Here is a 19,862-nt window from a genome sequence, read left to right as displayed (position 1 = left end):
GTCCTCCCCATCTCATGGGCCCACCCTCCTGCAGCGTGGAACCCATCATAACTCTTAGGTCACCCAGCTCTTCTCCCTTTGCTGGGGGCCCTTCCACCCAGCACCAGCAGACCCCTAGCTCCAACCCACATGTAGAGGTGGCTGTCCCCAGAGGCCTCCGCCACAGAGGCCGCCGAGGGTGCCGCCGGGCTGGCCTCCGTGCCTGCCTCGGCTCCGCCGGCGGGCGACCCCGGCCCCTGCCGTGCAGGGCGGGGAGGCCGCGCCGGGGCCCGCGGAGAGGGAGGGCAGCACCGGGGGGAGTGGCCGGGCCGGGCCGGGCCCATAAATAGCCCTCGGCGGGGCGGCGGCGGGAGGAGCTGTCGCCGCAGTCGCCGCCGCTGTTGCCGCCGCCGTCGCCGGCCGCGGGCAGAGTCAGCACCGCGGACAGCACCTGCCGCGCCCCGGCCTCCGTACCCCTCGAGCCCCCCGCGCCCCCGGCCCCACCATGACGGCGGAGACCCACCTGCAGGGCGTGGAGATCTCGGCCACCCAGTTCTTCGAGATCTGGCATCACTACGACTCCGACGGTGACTCCTTCTCCCCCGGGGCGGCGGGGGTGCGGGGGGTGGGGGGGCAGATCCGCGGGAGGCCGGGGAGGGGACCCCACCGCTGCCCGCCCGACAGAAGCCCCGACCCCGGCCCTGCTCCGCGCCCGCCGCCCCGGAGCCGTCGGTCTGGGTTCGGGCAGGGAGCCGCTCCTCGCCGGAGGGAGCCGGGGGCTCCGAGACGTCCCTGCCGGCGCCGAAGAGCGGAGAGAGTTCGGAGGAAGCGGTGACCGCAACCGTAACTCTTTCTGTTGTAGGCAACGGGTACATGGATGGGAAGGAGCTACAAAACTTCATCCAGGAGCTGCAGCAGGCGCGGAAGAAGGCGGGATTGGTAGGTTAACATTTTGCCCCACTTTTCCGTCTTCTCCGGGAAAGAAGAGTTTTCTCGAGCAAACTCCTGTGCCCCGGTGCCTTCTCTCCTGCCGTCACGCGGTTCATACACTTTCCCCCATCAGGCAAAGGGAAGTAGCTCGGTTAGAAACCAGCAGGTCGCAAATTAAATAAATCGGCTGCTTTGGAAAGGTGAGGCCAGGGCCCACCTCCCTGGAGAGCGGGTCTTGCTCATATCTTATCAGGCTACGAGTTCATACTTCCGCCAGTGCAGAAAGGACAAGAAATGCATGGATGTTATCTTTTTGTCTTGGATGGGACCTTATCCCATTGCAATTACTTTTACCTGATCCAGATATGCACTGATACTAAAAACAACAAAACAAAAAAAGAAAGAAAAAGCACCACTTCAGTGTAGCCGGACTGTTTTAATTTCGTACTCGACGGGCAGTATGGGTTGAAATGCATTTCTGCCCCTTGGTGGTCAGTAAATAGATCTGCAGATGATCACTAACATCTTTTTGCCCTTCACCAGTGTTTTACAGCAGGAGAACAAATACTAAATTCTGGTAATTTAAGTTGCCCAAAGACAGTAAATTTTTTGACAATGTCATCAAAACAATTTAGTGTATGAGTTATGAAAGCACTAATTAGAGATTTCCTCCAAACTATACTTCCACGGGGAAAAAAAAACTGAGACAGAAAGAAATAAATTATGGGAAAAAAAAGAAATAAATGAAAGTTTCCATGTAAAAATTTCAATTCAAATAGAAATTAACTTTTTTAACAAATAATTTGCCTTTAAAATAATCGGTTTCAAAACCAGGCCACTTAGCATCAGACTCCAATATATAACCTAATGGAATCAATTTCAATGAAACCATGCTAAAAGACATCTGGAGTAATAGGAAGTAAAATCGTATTTAACTGAGTGACATGTGTGTATTAATACTGAATACATTAACTGAATGTGTGAAAACTTCACACATCTGCAAATCTATCTCCCAGCAATGCCTTTAATGTTACTGCAGTCCAGGTACCAGTTCATGCTTCTGAGAGACTTTGGTGTAGCCACTAATTTTCATGAATGTAAGTGTAAATTAGTTTTTTTAAAAAACCCCAAGACAACACAGAAAATTTGGAAAGGAATGTAGTTTTTAGAGGGGAAAAAGTCTAATTAAAAGATTAAACACAACTTCAATACCTTTCAAGTATTGCAACAGAGCAAATCTCTTTTCTATATCGAGGTGTAGGAAACTTAAGTATGTCCATTAGAGGGAAGATATTAAAAGTTGTGTACTTTTCATATGACTGGCATTCTTAGTAGAAATGTTGACATACAATTCAATAGTTAAAAAATTAATTAGAAGATCAAGTAAAATATGTCATTTTAAGATTAGATTCTTTTCTCTCCCATAGCAAGTGTGCAATTAAAAAAAAAAAGCCTGCTCAAAGTGACGTTTGCAGGATTATTCTTATCTGCTACAAATGTCATAGTTTATGGGTTTTTTTAAAGAATAACCTCTGGTTGTATCTCATACTATGTTTTTAAATGCACAAGTGTTTAATTAAGTTTTCCTTTCCCATTTGTGTGATTCGAATCTATCTTTGGAGTTTTCTGCTGAAAAGAGTAATCTCCAGTAGCAACATCAAATTCAGTCCTTGGTCTATTTGCTTTGGAGTATGGATATATGTTATCTCAGGTTTCAAATCTAAGCCAATTCTTGGATTCGAAGACTCATTTTCCAAACAAGCATCTCATAAGTTAGTGTCTTGTCTCACAGGATACTAATTCAGTAGCTTTGAATTTTTGTTCTTTTGCCAGAAGGGACACATTGAGAAACTAGTGTAGGTTATATGTCATTTCCTCATCTGTCCTTCTTTTAACATCCCAAAGGTTCTTTGTCATCATTAACTTCTGCATTTCAGGTCATTCTACTGCTCACTATTTTTGAAATATTCAATTATGCATTCTTCATAGTTGGATTTTACATCAGTCATGCCACATGCATTAAAGAATCACATTGATTCTGTCATTGAATAGGACGGTTTAACGTTTCCCAATATTCTTCCAACTACAGAACTGTTCTAATTATGTTCTAAATTCTAATCCTTTTATTAATCCACTCAGTAAGCCCGTACTTTCACAGTTGCTTTCTCTCAGATGGAGCAGTAGCACGCAGCCTGATTCATCCTAGCCCCAAAGGGTGAATGTGTACTTAGAGGTTTTAGGGCTTGGGCTTTTCTTTGGTAAGGCTCAGTCTTTTTTGCTTCATGCATTAGAGTAGGTAGTGAATCGATACTTTCAGACACATTGAAAGAACTGTCTCTTTTTTCAAGATAAAAGCTATATAAGCAGAGCTTGCATTTATTGTACCCCACATTTATGCAATATGTTCTCTATTCAGCTATGCCAATTGCCAAAAGAAACTGTGGGGTGTTAGTGACTAACATAGACACTACTAAAGGGTCAACAGGTGGATCTCAGCAGAGCTATTCCACATCTCTTTTTCACTTTCTCTGTGTATGTAGATGACAATATTTCTCCACAGAAGTATGTGATATAATAGACATTTATGAATACAGTTATAGTAGTGTTTCTGTAGTGACATCTTTCCTTATACTTTTTAATAATATTTTTTTAAATATTTTTTTGTTTCAGCTCCACTTAGTTGGATAATTGTCACAAGTTTTAAAATGGGAGACTGAAGTGTGAAGGAGCAGTTTCTTAATTTCAAATATTGAACACTGCATCTATATCAAGTTTAGGCCTAGATTCAGTTACAAATAGGCAAGTTTTTTTTTGACTGAAAACATTTATTTGAATAACATAACTTTAATAGCTCCTCAGGCATCTCAAAAGCAGGTGGAAGAATACCAAAAATAAAATTAAAAAAAACCTTGCTAAATAACATATTAGAGGACAAGCATCCCAATTTATTTAATCTATACTCAGCTGTACCTCCTCCAATGGCTGGAAACTGTCTGGCATTGTGGAGCTGCTATTTGAAAGATTAGTAAAATATTTAACCAGGACTAATTAAAATCCAGGTGTCTAAATTCTCCATTATATCTGCTAAGCAAACTTGTCCTCACTTTGGGATCATTAAATGAAAGGTGACATTGAAGTGCATTGTATTAATAACCACATCTCTAATTAAAGCATGGAAAATTACTAACCTGCCTTGTATGACTTTGACAGAAATAGGATACTAGGCCATGATTGTATTAGCTACGAGGAACTGACATTTTAGTTAGCTTTGGTAGTTAAAATTTGGGACAAACTATGACAGACTTTGTACAGCTGCGATTCACCGTGTCTCCTGTGAGAGAATCACTTAAGTTCTGTGTAATCAAATTTATTATAGCAACTAAACTTTCATTTTCCAAAAACTGTTGTATCTTCATCTATAACCACAGAATTGACAATTGTTTTAATATAACTATAGGCCTGATTCTTGATGCATGGTACTAGCTCACACTTAGAAGGAATACGAAGAAAGTTAAAAGTTTAATCCATATTGAAGGTTGATGGCAGCTCATACCATAGCAGGGCAAGTCAAATTGAAGTATGAAACCGAATATTTAGATATTCACCTCAAGGCTGACAACTTTCCCATAGCCTAGAGTGAGAATAGCCTTTAGAAAACAGATATATGGAGTGGACCATAATTGATACGAAGAGAAAATATTCTGGCTTTACTCTGTTGGATTTAAGGTACTGCTCAAAGTTTTCTCCTTCCTAAATCTGCCTCTCTACATTTCAGTAGTGACCCTTCAACCCTGTTTCTATGAAAACCAAATGCTAAGCAGCAAAAAATATGATATCATGATGACTTCTTTTAGGGCAGAAATAGCATCCATTGTTCAGGAAAAATCCACTCAAAGATGTGGAAAGGCTTTAGTGTTTTAGTGTTCAGATTTATTATACTGAAATTTTTCTTATTTTGTAAGATTTTGAACTGCCTTCAAGTTACTAATTTAAAAATGAAAATTGAGAAAATTGACTAATAATTGCCTGTGAACTTCACTCCTCACTGCCTGTGAATGCTCTTTAAACAAAGGAGCTGTTGTATGCATCCTCCAACACATCTGTCTTTATATTTTTTACATTCTGTAAACTAAAATAGAAGTTCTAAGTATTTAGATGCCAATCATTCCCACTGACTATAATATGATTCTTTAGGAAGTAAAATTTATGACAGTTTTCAGTGTGAAAATATACTAAATTTCATTTCCACTTGAGGAATCCTGCTACAATAAGTGTGAGTACTTCAAGTATATTATTTGGCAACTAATATAATATTAAAGTGAGTTTACATATGTTTCTCTATATCTTAAAGTAATGATTCTCTCAATGTAACTTTATAGGATTTAACACCAGAAATGAAAGCTTTTGTGGACCAATATGGGAAGACTACTGATGGAAAAATAGGAATAGTTGAGGTAAGACAAAAAGACTGATGTGTGTACATGTAGAAAATATATTTAGCACAGAATAATGTGAGCATAATATGTAAATATTATTTACTTTTAGTTACACAGAAAATGCCTTCCTCTGTCATAAGATCTTTAGGATTTTTTTCACTGATTAATTTTTTTTCATTAACAAAACGTAAGGTGTTCATCACTCCTCTCTAGACATTTCATTTAACTTTTCACTCTTTATTCAGTACAAATAAGCATCAGTGGCAATGTGGTTTTCCTGCAAAGTAGATAAGAGCTCTATTTTAGAAATTTAAATTGTGAAAGGTAATGTGATTTATTTCTACCTATGATTTTGAACCATTGTTATGTCACCTCCCTGTGAAGAAGATAACACATAAATTAATGCAATTGGGCAACCATTGTATGTATTCTATTCTAAAAAATGTATATACGGTAAGAAAGCACATTAATCCTGTTAAACGAAATTTTAATAGTAAATGTGATCTAGCTTGTGAAACGTGCACAGCTGCTCAGCAACTGTATAGACAACTTGCAAGGGGGGGAACCATTGTATTTTCCCTCTCTTGCAATGCTGCAGGTCAAAAAGGAGACTCGGCTGGGTTCATAAGTCACTTTTTCAAGCCTAAGTCTATGACTCATTTATGTTACCCTGAGTGCAGTGAGACTGCAGTTTTATTATTAAATGTAATATATTAATTTTTTTCATGATAATAAGAAATCTGACCTATAGAGCTAATTAAGAAACAGCTGGAAACAAGCCAGGCCTGCGAAATTTCTACAGTGACCAACTTTGGGTCAGTAGCTAATTTTAAAATAGAAGACTGAATAGAATCTGTAGAAGTCAATAGGAAGTATCACTGCTGAGAAAACAGATTATTTCAGGGTATCTTTTCTCCTCTGTCATGTGTCTGAATTGCATATACTTGTTTAAATTCATATGTAATTATGACTAAACTATTATGGAAATATGAGCAACTTGTTTTACTTACAGCTATAATTGATTTTTTTTAAAAGCATCTTTCAACAATACTTTGCATTAATCAAATAGTTCTGCATCTAAAAAGAGATGGTATTTATTTGGACTAATCAATTTTTTGGGTTTGGACCAAGAGACACTTATTAATTTGGTAGTGAAGAATTCTATTTCATTTTTGAATATGTGTAATAGCAAACACTGGATGCAAGTAGAATGTGTAGACAGTGCCTGAAAAGACTGTGTTTCCTCACTTAGGAAAGATAATTTAAAGTTTTATCTTTCAAATTCTATTTCTGATTCTGCTGTTGACTTAATGGATAAAAGTGAGCAAAGCTGATAGGGCCTGATATGGTGCCATGCTCACCACCTTCAGTGAAGTGCCAAGCATGCTCAGCATCCACAGAAGCCATTGAATAGTGACAGCACTCAGTTCAGTGACTGAAGGGACTTACTTCCTTAATATAGCAGTTTCCTAGCCCAATAGCTATATTTTGTTTCACTTCATCAGCATGAAGCTTGATTTGGAAAGTGCTGATGAGACTCAGAAGAAATGTGTCGTACATACAGAGCGGTACCATATTAAAGTTGGTGTTTGGCCTTCATTCTCCTTCCATATAAACAAAAATGTCCAGTAATTAAAGATTGCTCCCATTTACATAGTACATCAAATAGTTTTTTGTGAAAAAAGTGTATGAATGTTAAAAAAAAATGTTATATGAAGCCATTCAGACTCTGAGCCATCATACTGAATATCCCAATGCCCAATGGAGAGCATCCTAGCAGATAATTAATTTTTTAAAAAAATGTCTGTTGACTGAGATAAGGAGGACGCCTGGGTGGCTTCACAAAGGAAGGAGTGGGTTTTCAGCTCAGATTAAGTGTCGATGCTGTCTTTGCAAGCATGCAGCACTTAGTTCACTAGCTTTTATCCAGTGCCCTCCTGCTAAAGGCATAGTCTGACCTGTCCACTTGCTTGTCATTGTGTAAGGGACCTTTAATTCACCTTTCATGTTCATTCAGACCAACACTTTCACTAAACTGTGGATGTGAAACCCAAGGTTTTGAAATCCAGGACTGCAGCAATTTCACATTCAAATTATTTGAAGCTTACTGCTGCCATAAAAATAACTACTTATTAGCCTAAAATATTCTTTGTACTCCCATTCACTATTATAGGATTTTAAAAAGCAATTGAGTGAAAGGAATTTTAAATAGCATTATATATCAACATAATTTATTTAGATAATGATTTCTTGAAAATAGTTCTGATATTGTTTTCAGTACTGGGAGTGCTTTTTCTGCTGGGTAACCTATAAAGATGTATGTCAACCTGCAGCTGAGTAGAGAGGAGTCAAACCAGTCTCAGGCTTTGTGGTTGTCCTCTGTCACTCACGAAGCAGAAATAGCTAACATTCTCCACAGAAATGCTCGCTAAACTGCTATTGCTGCCTGACACAAACTCGTAGGGGTCTGCACTCTCAAACATGTTCACAGAGTCCCCCTATGCTTACCCTCACAAAGAAGTTTCATCAGGAATAGCACTAGGTTTACATCTTTCCTCTCTGTAGTGGTGTAAGTGGGACTGTGAAGATGAGCCAGTTTCCACATGATCTCCTCATCCCTTAATAATGCAGAGTTTTCCACAAAAAGCAATTTAATGCTATTTGGTGTGTGAGCTTAGAGAACTGGATTTCTCTTAAGCCTTGTTGTCTCTATTACACTAAAAGGGTACACAAGAAAGAAAAAGCCAAAAGACACTTTTTGGCAGAAGCCTGAGCTAATATCGTTATTGAGCTGCTATATATTTGTAACATAAGAGCCTGTGCTTTCCCCTAAGACTTACAAAGGGTGAGAATTATGGCTTTAAATAAGGTAATTTTCTTCCAGATGTAATATATTCTGTAATTCAAATACAGTTTGGTACTGCTGGTAAGCTGCTAATGAGTCTTTGGAAAGCTACTGGTTGCACCTTGTAATATTCGTAGTACCCTTGCAAAATTGACCAGAGTTAACCACAGAGTTGCTACGAATGACATCTTACTTATGATTTCCACCATGTAAACACTTTCCCATTGTCATAATCAGACTCTTCCCCCAAAATCTCCTTATTATTATAATCGTCTTTTACATTAAATGTTTGTTATTGAGTAGGAATGTCGATTTACTCTAAAGAACAAAGCTCCCCTATCATGGGAGAAATAAATAATTTTTTTCCCTGTATCAGTACAAAGTTACACACATTTAGCTATTGTGTACATATGAACATGTACTTTTCCACATGTGTATATGCTACTTATAATGGAACAGGCTTCAAATGCTGATGACAAAAACAAATTAAGTTGCTTGGGTCTAGTGTTCAGCCATTTAGCAAATGCTCTCAGAAAGCTCTGATGGGCCTGACAGCCTGTCATCAGCTGCACCATTTCTGTAAGCAGAGTGTTCTGATGTGTCTTTTCAGTTGTACCAACACATAAAGAATATATCTGATTCCTTGCAGATAATTTTAGAGAAACTAGAGATTTTTATCCATACTCTTCTGCCTGTATGGTGAGAGGGAGAGCTGAACTCACACTGGTGCTGCTGCAACACAACAAAAAAGCCTGAGCAATTAGACAATAGCACTGAAACAGACAGAACAAGGGATTTGAGGGCATGAAATAAATGCAGAAAAACAAAAATTTGAATCAAAATTTTGGGACGAGGCTCATGGAAATCTGCAGATGTAATGTGTCATAAAAGAATGCAGCTAAGAAATCTATCTTTCTACATTTTCTCTTCCTAGTAAGCACAGCTGGTCTATTCTTCAAGTAAAAAGTTTTCTGTAATCAAAATACATTTAATACATTTTGAGGACAGAAAAAATATTGGGCTTTTGTTAAAAACAAATCATGATTTTACATTAAATTATACAACATACTTTACATCTTCTACATTTGTCACTTGCCAAAATTGAGTTATACTAAATGAACATTTTCAATAATCACTACAATAATGTCTGATTTTTTAAAAAAGCCTTTTGTAGAGCAGAGGCATTGGAAAAACCAGCCCTGATTTTGCAGGGCTAAAAGCCTTTTTGTTTTCTTTCTGGTATTTATAGCTTCTTGAACACATCTCCGTGCTTGAAAATGATCACTGGTTGCCATCTCCTTACCCTCCATGCTTTTTTTTTCCTGTTTTTTTTGTCCATTTTTCTGTTTATCTTGCACACGTGCTTTTCATGTCAGTGTTCCTCCTCTCTCTTCTTCCTCAATATCTGTGAGTAGTCTATTCTCCCCATTTTCGTAATTCATATTTCTTCACAGTTATGCTCTAAACATCTTCGCATTATGCTTTCCCTTTGTGCCAATGCCAAAGCTTTCACCACAGATCCTAACTCTGTATGTATGAGTTATTTCCCTCGTCTCCCCAATTACCCCTTTCTTAAATTCTGTTACAGCTTGCTCAGATATTGCCAACAGAAGAGAATTTCCTGTTGTTCTTCAGATGCCAGCAGCTAAAGTCAAGTGAAGACTTCATGCAGGTACAGTACGAGAAACTGCCTTTTGCCAAATCATCCAAGACCTGCTTGCCATAAATGTATCATTAACGCTTTCGTGTTCTGATTGCAGACATGGAGAAAATATGACAGCGACCACAGTGGCTTCATTGATTCTGAGGAACTTAAGGTAAACCAATATCTGCTAGTTTACACATTACGAGAACAGGCATTGGATTACAGCTTGTGCTATCTCTTTCTCCAAATAACCACACATGCATGTTTTTGCATTTCAAACACGACTGAAAAGCAAAATGACTAGCTGATGTTTTTACTGCCAGTACATTATTTCAAGAGAAACTAATCTGACCAATGTTTTTTAAAGTGTGTTTTAGTTCAGATCAATGTTTGTCTCAAATGATTGTGGGTACTGTAGCTTAGAAATGAGAATGGTAAAGAAAGCAAGATAGGCATCTGGAAGCTATGTTGTTTTTTAGTGTGCTAGGGAGGAGGGCTGTTTCATTGGGTTTTTTCCTAATAAAGGCATCACTGCCATTAATTACTATACTGCTAGACAGATCACGCTGTCAAGTATCATGTAACCCTAGTTTCCACTGTAATCCTGTTAGGCTAACAGAACTGGAATTGCGTTGTCCCTGCTTGGTTAATTTGGTGGGATTTTGGTATCAGCTTTAATATGTGCAAATAAGAGTGGAATCAAGATTATTCCATTAGCCATCTCAGCCTTGCAGAGCTAACAAACCTTAAAACTAGAGTCATAAAACTAACAGAAATTTGGAGTTGTTGAATCACAGAGTCACAGAGTGGTTGTCAGGGACCTCTGGAGTGCATCTAGTTCAATCCCTGTGCTCAAGCAGGGCAACTGAGAGACAGTTGCACAGGAATAAATCTCCAAGGATTAAGGTTCCATAACATTTCTGGGCAACCTGTGCCAATGCTTAGGCATTCTCACAGTGAAACAGTGTTTCTTGATGTTCAGAGAGAACCTGTGTTCCAGTTTGTGCCCATTACCTCTTTTCTTGTGACTGGGCACCATCCTGGCTCCATCCTCTTTGCATCCTCCCTTGAAGTATTTATATACATTAATGAGGTCACTCCAAACTTTCTCCTCTCCAGGATGAACAGAATGCTTATATACAACAGTACAGGAAGGTGCCATTTCCACAGTTCAATTGCACATGATACCTTATTTTAGCTTTAAATTCAAAAGGGTCAAAACAGTTCACAGCAAGAGAAAGGCCTAGCAGTGCTTATCCATCTGATTTGGACTATGTTGGCCATATGTGGTATTCTAAAGAAGAATATAAGCTTTATTAACTAAAGCAATGAAACATTAAACTGTCTTACAGCTCTTCTGTTTAGAAGCGGAATCCACATTAGACAGTTCACATCTTTTTTCCTTTTGTTTTCCTCTTTGAGTTTGGTATCTGTGTGACGTTTGCAAAAGATCCTACAACCACCTCAGGCAGATAAGCCTGTTCTGCTGGCTGGTGCAGTAGGCTGGTAGTTGGTAGAATCAGGAGGCCACATATGTAGCACTTGAGAACTCTCCAGCTGTTAGAGAATGCCCTAAGGACTATTGCTGGCTGCTATAATTTAAAACAGACTTTAAAAGGTAGGGCTGATTGAAGACCAGCTGAAGAATGAAGACATTTTAACTGGGTCCCTAATAGTCTCATCTCTTCTGCTGTGAGGTTTTGCCTGCCTCAGAGAAACAGGACATTTTAACATGTTGAAAATAAGACATAGTGACCAGTTTTATTTTTAGGTAAGTATTTATTGACAAGCCCAAACATTTTAAGTATTTGTTATGTGAGGAGCACGCCCGCTTCAAGAGAAGTTTAAGCTGGAAATGAGGATAACTTTCTAACAGCAGTAGAATACATTGTCTAAGCAGGAAGCAGACTCTCCATCGCTGCCTGTATTTAGGAAAGGGCAGCCTTTCAATGTCCTTTCCAGTTCTATTTTCCATCAAAGCACACAAGATAAAACATGTCTCCATAATGTCCATTTACAGCCTTTCAGACGTGTTCTTTGTATACAAGCTACCAGGAAAGCCTTCCAGCATGGAGGGGTTCAGACTGGAATAACTATAGAAGATATTAGTCATACAACTATTGACATCGTTGCATTCAAGTTCAAGAATATCATCTATGTACAAATAAATTTTGTTATGAGCTACTCCACTTTCTATCTTGAAATGTGGACCAGATTTTTGTGAAGATAATGACATTTCAACTGATGACAGTAATGAGGGACTTCACGGAGCATTGACAGGCATACAGACATCTCAGACCATGTAATGCTCTCATCTGAAGGGAAAGATACCAATTTATTTGATGTCACAGATCCAGTACAGAAATTTAAATCACTAAATGGGTGGAAACAATCTTATATTTCAAAGTTAAAGTGTCTGATGTTTAAAGCCACGTGATACTGTATCATATTCTTATTTAAAAAAATGCAATGAAACTGGGTACACGCATTTAGAATACAAGGTAGGAAGGAGCAACACAGGTGAACATTCACTTCTAGCACCAGGTACTGCCATAGGCAAGGAGAAAGCTTGATTAATCATTGATCTTTCCTGCTAAATTGTTCCTATGTTGCAAGGAGTGATAAGGCATCCAAGTTTTCAAGGAGACTCAAGGTTAATTAGTTTAGTTTACTGATAGAGCTGATTAAGAAGCGGTATACTTGCAAGCCAACTATTTTTTCCAAATTCACAATACATCAAATGGCATACAATGCAGAAAGTTTCATGAGTCACTTTTTCCAAATAAAATTGTACAGTGTACTTGAATTGATCAAAATAAACTGTTATGTTCTTAGCTGTTAATTACTACTTCTTTTCATACTTATCTGGAACTTCAGCAGTAAATACTAAAGGAGGGTTAAACAGTATTTCCCGTTACTTTAATTTGAACATAGCAAGTAAAGCATTTCATACTGTAGGTAAAAATTCACCTATTACTCTTCCATTTATTTTAACAGAGTTTCTTGAAAGATTTATTACAGAAAGCAAATAAGCAGATTGAAGACTCAAAACTAACAGAATACACAGAAATAATGGTAAGATTTTTTTTACAGGCATATTTTGTCAAGATTAATGCAAACTCTGTTTGGTCATGGAAGGCTCTAACAACTTGGAGCCCTAGCAGGTCCTAATCAGGCTAATTATGTCACTGCCACACAGAAAAGACTATGGCATCTAGCACTGCAAGTATTTCTGCTACTACAGATCTCTGATGGGCCTTTTTCAGTTCTGCTTAGAAAAAAACCCCTCAGGAATTTTGAATATTTTTGGTATTTTGGTAATATTAGACCATACCATAGTATTTTCCCCTATTATGCTTCCCTGTGTCATCAACTGTAAAACTGAAGTCTTCACAGTTAATAGGAGAAAAATTTTACCTGTCATAATGACATGTTTAGATAAAATTCATTTGGGGTTACTTTCTATGTTTTGCCTTCTTACAGTGCTTCAGTGTTTGTTTCATCTTAAAAGCCATCACTGCACGTTGGCTCCTTATTGGATTTACAGATATCTCATTTTTAATTCTCCTCCTTTCCAAAAAAAAAAGAAACTGATGTTTTAGATAAACACCAGGAAAAAATCATTGCTTCTCTGACCTCAAATCAACCCATCCTTGGGGCACTCTTTCTATCCCACCATGATAGTGCTCCCTGGTAAGCACCAGTAAAAAAGACTGAATTATTTCCTTCAGGAAACCTATAATGTTACATTTTTTTGTTTTACTAGTTTGGTTTCATCCTAAAATATTTTTTTTGCATTGAGAAATGTGCTAGGTAAACACACTAGCCCTCACACTGGCCTGAGAATAGCTGATCAAAACTTATGATTCTCCTAGAAAAAGTCTGCTGATTTGCTGCACCGGTATAAACCACTTACCTAGAATTATCACTGCTTATTCACTGGTGAAGATAGTACATATCCTTTTCATCCAGGCAGCTTTTTGACCTTCATTTTAAAGTATGCTCTAAGTTCTGGCCTCTGCAGAGAGACACAATGGTAAAGAATTAACAGCAATAAGAAAAAAGCCCATAAAGTCATCTCTCCCGTCGTCTCTTTGGAAACTAGAAAAAGTTAATAGAAAACACACGATCCTGAGCATCTGCAGGCAGGCACAGATAGCCACTAGCAACCCATCAACATACAAAATATGTTGACTTTACAGCGGTAATCACCTCCCTGAAACGCAAACCTCCTTTCATGGGAAATGCATGCAAGGCAGATGCTCTTATACAAGGAAAGGAAATGTTAAAAGGAACCAGGGTGTTAGGTAGAAATAAATGTTTATAGAACTAGTCTCTCCTTTGGCATTTATTCTGTATTAGCCAAATGAAATTAGGTTTTTTCTCAAGGCATTAATTCTTTCCTTAAAAGGATATATACTCATCTCAGAACAGATAGCACTTTTCCTCTTATCTAAAAATTACACCTGAAATTACTGTGATTGAAAGTGATGGGATGGAGTATGGGTGGTGGTGTTTTCAGTACAAAGTCTAACAGTGTTTTGTACAGTTTGCTGCTTTTGTGACTCTTTAATGTGGAAAAGGCAAAACAACACTTGAAAGTAAAAACTTGAACTATACAGATATAAAAACTGGAAGTCCTGCACAGTTGCAATGTCTCCATCTGCTTCTAATAATGAATATAAGCTGTTTGTGCCTCTCAAGCAGTAGGAGCTCATCCTTTCAAGGCCTCAAACACTTTAATACAACAGGGTGAATAAAAACTATTAGCAATAGTATTCACTTATTTTGCCAAATTACATTATAATTCAATTCTAGCATCTGTTCACTCTTTTCTGAAATATATCTCCGAAACAGAATGTGATCTTTACTTAAATATTTAGACCTAGCAGCCAACTGAATGAAATGTCTAATATTTTCTGGCTAGAGAAATCAAACGCCTTGGATTCTATTGAACTTTACCTGACTTTTGTTTCACCTTTATGAATACAGAATAATGATGCTTTTATCAGATCATGACACAAATTGAAAAGTAAAATGTTACAATGTTAACAATCCTCTCGTTTATAAATAATTACATGTGTGTTTCTCATATGGGACATTCACTGCTGTAGGCAGGTTAAGACATACCTTATAGAAGGTAAATCAGAATTGTATCAGGATTTTGCAGCAGAATTCATTACTATAAATTATTTCCTCCGTATTTTAAATATTACACAGCAAATGTGACAGATTAAAACCATCCTTTCAGCATGAAATAAAGGCTAAATTTCATTCAATTTAAGTTTTCCCAAGAAGTTTTTTCTTCATTATGGTGATTAATTTTGACTAGTAATCTAAAATTACATATTCTTTCAGCTCAGGATGTTTGATGCAAACAATGATGGAAAGTTGGAGCTTACTGAGCTGGCCAGGTATGTCTTCTGTCACTTTTCTCAACAAATATCATGTACTAATTGCTATTATGGAAGCAGTTAAATACTTTGACCTTTGTTTTTTCTCTTCAAAGACTACTCCCCGTACAGGAAAATTTTCTTATCAAATTTCAGGTATGAATATTCACATTCTTAAGGTAGCCTGTTACCACCACACAGATGTGATGTCATTAATGGATATATTTTTTTTCCTTTTGGGCATTTAGGGTGTCAAAATGTGTGCAAAAGAATTCAATAAAGCCTTTGAGATGTATGATCAAGTAAGTCTTCAAAAAACCTTTTTATTAATTGCTTAGCTTGATGGCTTACTTTCTGAATTTATGGAAAATAATTCATAACCTCTGAAATGAAAATTAAATATTTTAAATGGTCTTTAATGTTATTTTGTAGGATGGCAATGGCTATATAGATGAAAATGAACTTGATGCACTACTGAAGGATCTCTGTGAAAAGAACAAAAAGGTAATCCTAGAGGACTTCTTTCCCCCATAGAGGGCTGTTTTTTTCTTTTTTTGCCCCTTAGAGATTAATTTGGATTATAAGGATATTTTAATAGAGCTTCTAAGTTGTAATTCCTGAAGTCAAGTTATAACTAAAAATCTTGGCAGAAGTCATAGCAGTGTAAAACCTGAAATAGGGTAGCTGTGACTACATAGTGAAACTGTCAAAAGATCGCTTCTGAGACATCAGCTACCAACAGTCTAACATATGGCTACAATACCGATAACACAGAAACAGATGAACAACATTTGCAATGTGTTGCTGTTGGACAGGCTGAGAATACTTCCTTCTTTTTTTTTTTTTTTCTCATTTTCTGCCAGTGGAAGCAAACTTGTTCATGCTGGTAACTAAACAGGATTATAAAGCATTATTTGTTCTTTAAATAGGAATTAGACATTAACAACCTCGCAACATACAAGAAAAGCATCATGGCCTTGTCTGATGGAGGAAAGCTTTACCGAGCAGAACTGGCTCTCATTCTCTGTGCTGAGGAAAACTAGAACTCTTCTATCATGTCCACTTAACTAGTGATGTACTCTATCTACACAATAACTGTGCACTATAAGGGAGTAGGCTGTATTTTTAAATTGCATATAGAAAATTAGCCAGGATGTGTGGCACATTCCTTTCTGTTTGTTTCTATACTGTTTGTAATGTACAGTTTTTGTAACAATAAGATTGATAAAGAGAATGTCTATGTTTGGGCCAGTCTGTATATTCAAAAAGAAACTAACATATATTGGGGTTGGTTTTGTTGGGTTATTTTTGCTTTCATAAACACAGCTGCAAAAACAATTTCCACCTGCTGACATTGCTGTGGTCATCATATGCTTTGACACTTGTAACATTTCTTGTAGAATTTCATAACAGAAAGGTCTAGAGATATTTTCCCCCATTACAACTAAATGTGTTTTTTAAATGCAAAACATGGATTCAGGTTAATATGATCTAGGTCTGAAGTAGCATGTTTGATTTCCGAAGTTTAACAAGGCACTAAAAAATAGTTCAGTTGTCAAACCACCCACTTACAAGTCTGTTCTCTGCAGTTTTTCAATTATTCTTCTCAATATGAACTCATAGCACATAGATAAAGCATTTATCTGGAATAGATCTCCATGCAGTAGTTGACAAAAATATAGTGTTTTTAATCTAGCTGTTTAACTTTACTGAATTTAAACATAGGCACTTCAGAAATAAATGCCTTTATCTGTCTTGGAATCCTGGCTAAATGACAGGTAGTATAGTTAATACACAGATTAACGTATGATATTGTAAGTGTACCTTTCATGACTATTGCTGTGTCAGAGAATATGACAATCCATTTTCTAAACTATTTTCACATTTTGCAGGTTATAATTATTCTAGTAAATTGCTGTTTTTACATCATATTCTGTGTAATCTATAATTAAATTTAATATCCTAAGATTGTTGGTGTCTAGTTTGTCTGTCTCCTGAATTCTTTTTCCTGTTCCATATAAACAACATTTTTTTTTAAAATGTGCCTCCTTGAATCTTACACTGAATTACTAACCTATAATAGTATTAAAATTTAACACTAAATGAAGCAAAAAAGCCTGGTAGAAATTTTATACCAATCTAGTAATTTAGTTTCCCTGGTTAGCTCTGCTTTTATTACGCTAGAGAGGTATTTTTTAAACGGGAAGTATACTATGGAAACAGCCCTGTCTTCTTGCAGCCTTAATTTTTTCGCCTGGCTCCCTTTTTACTTTACACCACTTTTATGTCAGACAACTCCATGAATGTCCAGGCCATTCATTGCTCCCAACGTGTACTGGTGTATGAAAGAAGTTGTGCTGTGTCTTAAAGCCAATAAACCTATGTTGCCTCTGTGTACAACTGCTTCCAAAGCAATTCCACTTTAGCTATATACAACTTCTCAGATGCATCTGTGTGTCGTATTTAACAAGCAGAAGAAAATGCATTTTATCAGAAATGTGTCTCAATCAATGAGGCTCAGATCTTGCAAGATTTTGGTCAGTGAACACCCACTGAAATAAATCCTCAAATTCCTTAGATGAACTCAGGCAATCAAATAACATTTCAGGAATGGTTTAATGGCCTTGGGGTCTCTCCAGTTTGAGCCTTGGAAAGGTAAGGAGTAGGTAGTACCGCACAAGGTCTTGCTGAAAGATTAAAACCACACACACAAAAAAGTAAGATTAAGCAAGCATATTCTCACTGCTTTACTCCCACTCCATGCACAGTGATTTAACTTCTCACCTGCTTGTTCTCTTTTCTCTATGCAATGTGAAATACAATTGTGTATGTTAAGTGAAGGAACAGTGAATCTGCCTATCAGTGCAATAAACGATTGATAATGTTCATACTGTGCAATTGAAACCCTGGACTCTGCCTTATTTTAACATTTTTAAAAGTGTAATGAAAAAAATCCACAAACTTGTATGTAAAAGTGTAATTCAATTGTTTGCTAAAAACATTACCATGTCTTGACAAAAAGTCATCACAGAAACTGGAATCAGTCTTCCCGACTGTGAGTAAAGTTACCTGTCACAAATCTGTTCTGAAGCCACCCTTCTACTGTCCACCATCTGGCTCTGCTGCAAAGCAGGACACAGAAAGCACGTCTCAGTCACCCACAGGCAGAATGTCTCCTGCAGTAATTTCTCATAAGGAAAACTTGGATTAAAATCCAGCAATTTAAAACCCCAGTTCTAGTGAGAGTGTCTACTATGTCAGTACAAAGCAAAGTGTAGAAAATATGGGTAAGTCAGTCAAAACTGCTGTAAAAAAAAAAATTCATCTTTTAAAACACTTCTAAAAATGTCAGGGTTGGGGCCAGAATGAAGCTTGGAATAATAAGAGAATAACAATGGGGAAGACAGCAAGCTTCTTTCTTCTGGTGACCAAAAAAAGACTGAAGTAAAATCATAGCACACACAGAAATTAGTTACATAAGGTATGCCATATTCCTTCTAAACAGAGAAACTGACTGACACATGGCTACCTTGGATCCACTTTACCAAAGCTACTAACCATTTTACTGTCTAAAAAGCTGTATTTTATTAGAATAAATATTCAAATAATCACTCAGGCTAATACTCAAAAACACCGTCCTACAAATTACAAAGTATGGTGTAAAAAATTTTATCCCATTCTAGTTTAAATATATACAGATTAAAATATAACACAGTGCTTGGTATTCAAATCAAAGAATTTGATCATCTATTAAAGTACAAAACAGCAAACTTTTATTAATACTGAAAGACAGAAAAAAGAGCAGTAACTAATAGGCCCTTAAAAACCTTTGGCACCATAAATGCAGTGCAGACATAAAGCTTAACAGTACTAGGTGAGGCAGAGCGAGTGCTTGCTTCAAACTGTGCCTATGGCAGTCCACTGGTGCACCTCAGGGGCCTCATCTGCATCAAAAGCAGAGTGGGCAGCAGGTCAAAGGAGGGGATTCTCCTCCTCTACTCCACTCATGAGACCCCCCCTAGAGTACTCCCGGGGTCCCCAACATAAGGACACGAAGCTGTTGGACACAAGGATTATTGGAGGGATGTAACCCCTGTCCTATGAGGACAGGTTGAGAGAGTTGAGGTTGTTCAGCCTGGAGAAGAGAAGGCTGTGGGGAGATCTTATAGCAGCTTTCCAGTGCCTTACAGGGGCCTAAGAGAAAGATAGAAAGGGACTTTATCCAAGGGCATGCAGCGAAAGAAAATATGGTTAATGGCTTTAAAATTAAAGAGGGTATATTTAGATTAGGTATTAGGAAGAAACTCTTCACCGTGACGGTGGTGAACAAGTTGCTCAGAGAGGTGGTGGATGCCCTACCCCTGGAGTGTTCAAAGCCAGGTGGGATGGGGCTTTGAGCAACTTGGTGTAGGGGAAAGCATCCCTGCCCGTAGCAGTGGAGTTGGAATTAGGTGGTCTTTAACCTCCCTTCCAACCCAAACCATTCTATGCTTGTATGATAATTTTCACCAATGACTTAATCAGGATTGAACACTGGCCTTGAAGCAGGTGACTTGGCTTTCATTCACCGCTGCATTGTTCTATCCTGAACAGTTCCTGCGTAGTATCATCGCACCACTCTAATCCTCCCTGGT

General features: G+C 37.8%; 2 protein-coding genes across 3 annotated transcripts in view; one reads left to right on the top strand and one right to left on the bottom strand.

Annotated features, from left to right (window-relative positions):
• Positions 1 to 484: 484 nt before the first annotated feature.
• CALB1 (calbindin 1) lies at positions 485 to 16,271 on the top strand. The gene is made up of 11 exons (XM_061995289.1): positions 485 to 566; positions 842 to 918; positions 5,289 to 5,363; positions 9,779 to 9,862; positions 9,951 to 10,007; positions 12,833 to 12,910; positions 15,194 to 15,249; positions 15,345 to 15,384; positions 15,477 to 15,530; positions 15,661 to 15,732; positions 16,158 to 16,271. The coding sequence occupies exons 1-11, from the start codon at positions 485 to 487 to the stop codon at positions 16,269 to 16,271; spliced, it is 789 nt and encodes a 262-aa protein (XP_061851273.1).
• Positions 11,634 to 19,862, bottom strand: part of DECR1 (2,4-dienoyl-CoA reductase 1) — a 30,181-nt gene continuing 21,952 nt past the window's right edge. Inside the window, exons 11-13 of one of the 2 annotated variants that reach the window (XR_009818635.1) lie at positions 18,298 to 18,350; positions 13,752 to 13,853; positions 11,634 to 12,150 (exon numbers count right to left, since the gene is read on the bottom strand). The gene's annotated coding sequence lies outside the window, so the exon portion shown is untranslated. The remainder of the gene's footprint in view (positions 12,151 to 13,751; positions 13,854 to 18,297; positions 18,351 to 19,862) is intronic. The other variant, XR_009818634.1, reaches the window with a different exon arrangement.

The sequence above is a fragment of the Colius striatus genome, chromosome 4 (genome assembly GCF_028858725.1).
Source record: "Colius striatus isolate bColStr4 chromosome 4, bColStr4.1.hap1, whole genome shotgun sequence".
NCBI lineage: Eukaryota > Metazoa > Chordata > Aves > Coliiformes > Coliidae > Colius > Colius striatus.
This window is presented reverse-complemented; position numbering and strand designations above follow the sequence as displayed.